General features: G+C 51.1%; 1 protein-coding gene across 8 annotated transcripts in view; it reads right to left on the reverse strand.

Annotated features, from left to right (window-relative positions):
- Positions 1-6000, reverse strand: part of LOC110510782 (E3 ubiquitin-protein ligase MID2) — a 226883-nt gene that overhangs the window by 39421 nt on the left and 181462 nt on the right. For all 8 annotated transcript variants that reach the window (XR_016486382.1, XR_016486381.1, XM_090198892.1 and 5 more), the window contains 2 exons: positions 804-952; positions 120-247 (listed from right to left, as the gene is read on the reverse strand). Coding sequence is in view for 6 of the 8 variants with exons in the window: in XM_090198892.1 (XP_090055018.1) it covers positions 120-247; positions 804-952 (277 nt within the window). In the remaining 2 variants the exon portion in view is untranslated. The remainder of the gene's footprint in view (positions 1-119; positions 248-803; positions 953-6000) is intronic.

Raw genomic sequence — 6000 nt, forward strand, 5'->3', positions numbered from 1 at the left:
CTCTCTCTCTCTCTCTCTCCCTCTCTCTCTCTCTCTCTCTCTCCCTCTCTCTCTCTCTCTCCCTCTCTCTCTCTCTCTCCCTCGCTCTCTCTCTCCCTCTCCCTCTCGCTCCCTCTCACCTGTCAGGTAGTCCAGTCCCTCTAGGATCTTCTTCTCTCTGGAAAAGTCCAGGGCAAAGTTATCAAAGGCTTCGTTCAGGTTCACATCTGGTATCAGCACCTGGGAGGAGGCCGTGGCCATGGCAACCCTGGGGGAGAGAGGGAGGGGGAGGGTGGTGGAAGAAAGGGAGGAGAGAAGAAAGGAGAGGTATCAGACTGGAGCATAGAGATCCTATTGTATGGACTGGAGAACATCAGCAGGAGGATGATGAAGGAGCAGAGACCAAGGATGCCCTCTGTCTGCACACATCAGTGTGTGGGTGAGTCTGACACAGCCGCAGACAGACAAGGCCCTGTTGTGTTTAACCCTTCATATTCCAGCCTGTCTCCATCAGCTAGAGAACCTCATTCCTAAAACATCCAGCAGACCCTGAAATCCTGAACGAGACTTCCATTCCAGAGAGAGTCCATGAATAACAAGCCTTGGAAATAGTAGAGAACAACCATGCAGAATGTGTTCTGAGTATCCTTCCCTTTCTGTTGACCTTAAAAGCCTCCCAACGAAACACACAGCCCATCCCAGGCGGGAAGGATGTGATATCCCACCTCCCGCCCATGTTCCTGGTGGCTAGTTACAGGGGGCTGGTAGGGGAGGTAGTTAAGGGGTGAGAGAGAGATGTCAGTGAGGAGGGATTTCTGTCTCACCTCTCAGCCACGTTCCTGGCGGTCTGTAGGAAGCGAGCGTGGTCGTTCTCCTTCAGGCTGTGTTCTGCCTGAGTGATGAGGGCTCTGGAGCGCTCCAGGCACTGTCTGCAGTTAGCCATCTGCTGGGCCAGTTTACGCAGCTTCATCACCTGAGACAGGTAACACACACACACACACAGGACACACGCACGCACGGACGCAGAACAAACAAACAAGACTCACATGTACGCAGGCACACAGGTAGGCAGGGGGCAGGTACGCAGGCACAAAGGTAGGCAGGGGGCAGGTACGCAGGCACAAAGGTAGGCAGGGGGCAGGCGCAAAGGTAGGCAGGGGGCAGGTACGCAGGCACAAAGGTAGGCAGAGGGCAGGTACGCAGGCGCAAAGGTAAGCAGGGGGCAGGCGCAAAGGTAGGCAGGCATGCAGGTACACAGGTAGGCAGGCACGCAGGTACACAGGCACACAGGTAGGCAGGGGGCAGGCGCAAAGGTAGGCAGGGGGCAGGCGCAAAGGTAGGCAGGGGGCAGGCGCAAAGGTAGGCAGGGGGCAGGCGCAAAGGTAGGCAGGGGGCAGGCGCAAAGGTTGGCAGGGGGCAGGTACGCAGGCGCAAAGGTAGGCAGGGGGCAGGTACGCAGGCACAAAGGTAGGCAGGGGGCAGGTACGCAGCCACAAAGGTAGGCAGGGGGCAGGTACGCAGGCACAAAGGTAGGCAGGGGGCAGGTACGCAGGCACAAAGGTAGGCAGAGGGCAGGTACGCAGGCGCAAAGGTAGGCAGGCATGCAGGCACACAGGTAGGCAGGGGGCAGGCACAAAGGTAGGCAGGCATGCAGGTACACAGGCACACAGGTAGGCAGGTACGCAGGCACACAGATAGGCAGGTAGGTAAACACGCAGGCACACAAGCAAGGGACAGAGAGAAGAGAAGTTCATGTTAGCAGGGTTAGGATATAGGCAGTCATCTCACATTGTCTATAGTATTAAATTGTGGATATGTTGCACAATAGATGGGCATTCAACGCATATACAGTATATCTACAGTACCGGTCAGGAGTCTGGACACACCAACTCATTCAAGGGTTTTTCTTTATTTGTACTATTTTCTACATTGTAGAATAATAGTGAAGACATCAAAACTATGGAAATAACACATATGGAATCATGTAGTAACCAAAAAAGTGTTAAACAAATCAAAATATATATTGTCTCAGTTTGTTATGGATGTGATGTTCAAAACAAAAGGGCCAAATATCCTGTGTGTCGTTGTGTCGTCTCTAAAAAAACACCAGTCATGTCCAAGTATTCAGATAGATCGCCTTCCAGAATATACCGTTGTTTTTCTCTCTCTCTCTCTTTCCCTCCATCTCTTTTTCTCTCTGTCAGTCTGCTTCCTCATCACCTACAGTCCCACACCCTGAGAGAGAGAGAAAGGCCTAGTATGGAGAGTGTTATAATTCCCTCAGGGACCATGAGTGGAATAGAATCAAACATTTTAAATTCTAATTCTACATAATCTATTCATTTTCAGTCCATCCCCTGGCTCAGATGTGACACATTGAATTAGCTTCATTTAATACTTCCTTCGTCAGGGAAAAATCTTTAAGAAAGGGATTTAGAGGAATTTCGTTGCTTCTGTAATGCGAAGGAATTGTCAGTAACTGGTGTTAAAAACAAGATGCTTTTTAAAATGTCACTGGTAAGACTACATTTGATTTAGTCTACATAACATAAATTACATGTTCTGACTACATATGAGGATAGAAAACACTCCACAATAAACATTCCACGTTGGGGTGGCAGGTAGCCTAGTGGTTGGACTTGTAACTGAAAGGTTGTTGGGTGGAATGGTAAAGATCTGAACAAGACAGTTAACCCACTGTTCCTAGGCTGTCATTGAAAATAAGAATTTGTTGTTACCTGACTAGTTAAATAAAGGTTAAATAAAACATATTTTTTTAAAATGAAAAACGGACTGTATCACAACCGGCCGTGATTGGGAGTCCCATAGGGCGGGGCACAATTGGCCCAGCGTTGTCCAGGTTTGGCCCTGGGTAGGCCGTGATTGGGAGTCCCATAGGGCGGGGCACAATTGGCCCAGCGTTGTCCAGGTTTGGCCCTGGGTAGGCCGTGATTGGGAGTCCCATAGGGCGGGGCACAATTGTCCCAGCGTTGTCCAGGTTTGGCCCTGGGTAGGCCGTGATTGGGAGTCCCATAGGGCGGGGCACAATTGGCCCAGCGTTGTCCAGGTTTGGCCCTGGGTAGGCCGTGATTGGGAGTCCCATAGGGGTTTGGCCCTGGGTAGGCCGTGATTGGGAGTCCCATAGGGCGGGGCACAATTGGCCCAGCGTTGTCCAGGTTTGGCCCTGGGTAGGCCATGATTGGGAGTCCCATAGGGCGGGGCACAATTGGCCCAGCGTTGTCCAGGTTTGGCCCTGGGTAGGCCGTGATTGGGAGTCCCATAGGGCGGGGCACAATTGGCCCAGCGTTGTCCAGGTTTGGCCCTGGGTAGGCCGTGATTGGGAGTCCCATAGGGGTTTGGCCCTGGGTAGGCCGTGATTGGGAGTCCCATAGGGCGGGGCACAATTGGCCCAGCGTTGTCCAGGTTTGGCCCTGGGTAGGCCATGATTGGGAGTCCCATAGGGCGGGGCACAATTGGCCCAGCGTTGTCCAGGTTTGGCCCTGGGTAGGCCGTGATTGGGAGTCCCATAGGGCGGGGCACAATTGGCCCAGCGTTGTCCAGGTTTGGCCCTGGGTAGGCCGTGATTGGGAGTCCCATAGGGCGGGGTACAATTGGCCCAGCGTTGTCCAGGTTTGGCCCTGGGTAGGCCATGATTGGGAGTCCCATAGGGGTTTGGCCCTGGGTAGGCCGTGATTGGGAGTCCCATAGGGCGGGGCACAATTGGCCCAGCGTTGTCCAGGTTTGGCCCTGGGTAGGCCGTGATTGGGAGTCCCATAGGGCGGGGCACAATTGGCCCAGCGTTGTCCAGGTTTGGCCCTGGGTAGGCCGTGATTGGGAGTCCCATAGGGCAGGCACAATTGGCCCAGCGTTGTCCAGGTTTGGCCCTGGGTAGGCCGTGATTGGGAGTCCCATAGGGGTTTGGCCCTGGGTAGGCCGTGATTGGGAGTCCCATAGGGCGAGGCACAATTGGCCCAGCGTTGTCCAGGTTTGGCCCTGGGTAGGCCGTGATTGGGAGTCCCATAGGGCGGGGTACAATTGGCCCAGCGTTGTCCAGGTTTGGCCCTGGGTAGGCCGTGATTGGGAGTCCCATAGGGCGGGGTACAATTGTCCCAGCGTTGTCCAGGTTTGGCCCTGGGTAGGCCGTGATTGGGAGTCCCATAGGGCGGGGCACAATTGGCCCAGCGTTGTCCAGGTTTGGCCCTGGGTAGGCCGTGATTGTACATAAGAACTGACTTGCCTAATTAAATAAAGGTGAAATAAATCAAATAAAAATATCTAAGAATGGAAGCTGTTTTGATCCGTTACCAGCCCTGGAAGGACTTATATAATGATGATGATGACAGTGGTTTATAATCAACATGATAACATCAGACATGGACTACTTACAATGGAACAATCCGCCTGGACTTAGATGACATATTTAGATGACATAAGTTGTATCCCAAATAACACCCTATTCCTTATATAGGGCACTACTTTTAACCAGAGCCGTATGAACCCTGGACAAAAAGTAGTACACTATATAGGGAATAGGCTGTTATTTGGGACAGAGATTAGGTAAGAGTTTTGTAGTGTTCATAATCTGTTGTTGGAGCATGGCTCAGTCACATGTCAACCGATTGCTGACAACAAGAACATTTTAATGCACTGAAGTACAGAGGATTCATTTAATATGGAAATCATATATTTTTTTACTAAACATCATATTTTTCTCAAACTGAGGACAATTCAGCCTGTCAGAGGACACACACACATGTCGTAATGTGATTGAGAGTGTGTGTGTGTGCCTCGTTGCCTCGTCTTCGTCTCATATTGAGTTGGAATTGTTACATTTAGTGTACATAATTTAATCATTCACAGAACAAGAGCTGGGGCAACACTCCAGGGCTGCATCCCAAATGACATTCTGTTATATACACCCTGTTCCGTACACCCTGTTCCGTACACCCTGTTCCGTACACCCTGTTCCGTACACCCTGTTCCATACACCCTGTTCCATACACACTGTCCTGTTCCATACACCCTGTTCCATACACCCTGTTCCATACACCCTGTTCCATACACACTGCCCTGTTCCATACACCCTGTTCCATACACACTGTGCTGTTCCATACACCCTGTTCCGTACACCCTGTTCCGTACACCCTGTTCCGTACACCCGGTTCCGTACACCCTGTTCCATACACCCTGTTCCATACACACTGTCCTGTTCCATACACCCTGTTCCGTACACCCTGTTACATACACCCCTGTTCCGTACACCCTGTTCCATACACACTGTCCCATACACCCTGTTCCATACACACTGTCCTGTTTCATACACCCTGTTCCATACACCCTGTTTCATACACCCTGTTTCGTACACCCTGTTTCGTACACCCTGTTCCATACACCCTGTTCCATATACCCTGTTCCATACACCCTGTTCCGTACACCCTGTTCCATACACCCTGTTCCATACACCCTGTTCCATACACACTGTCCTGTTTCATACACCCTGTTTCATACACCCTGTTTCATACACCCTGTTCCATACACCATGTTCCATACACCCTGTTCCATAGTGGACTACATACCCTGGGCCCTCTGGACGCTGGTCTAAAGTAGTGCACTATATAGGGAATCGGATGCCATTTGGGCCACAGACCTCATCTGCAACAGGTGAGAGTGGAGGTTGGAGCGACCTCAATGTTGATGAGCCCTGGGCAACGCCTTACAGAGAAGCAGCAACAGCAGCAATACACAGGACAGACAGAGAAAGACAGAGAGGCAAAAAGAGAGCAGGGAAAAAGAGATGCAGAAAGAGAGATACAGAGAGATCAGAGAGAGACATAGAGAGAGAGAAATATAGATACACACAGAGAGAGAGAGAGAGATCAGAGAGAGATACAGAGAGAGCAGAGAAAGAGAGAGAGCATCACAGAAAGAGAAATACAGAGATCGGAAAGACAGAGTGACACAGATGGAGAGATACAGAGAGAGAGAGAAATATAGATACAGAGAGAGAGAGAGAGAGAGAGA

Source organism: Oncorhynchus mykiss, chromosome 14, assembly GCF_057628025.1.
Source record: "Oncorhynchus mykiss isolate SJ-2025 chromosome 14, ASM5762802v1, whole genome shotgun sequence".
NCBI lineage: Eukaryota > Metazoa > Chordata > Actinopteri > Salmoniformes > Salmonidae > Oncorhynchus > Oncorhynchus mykiss.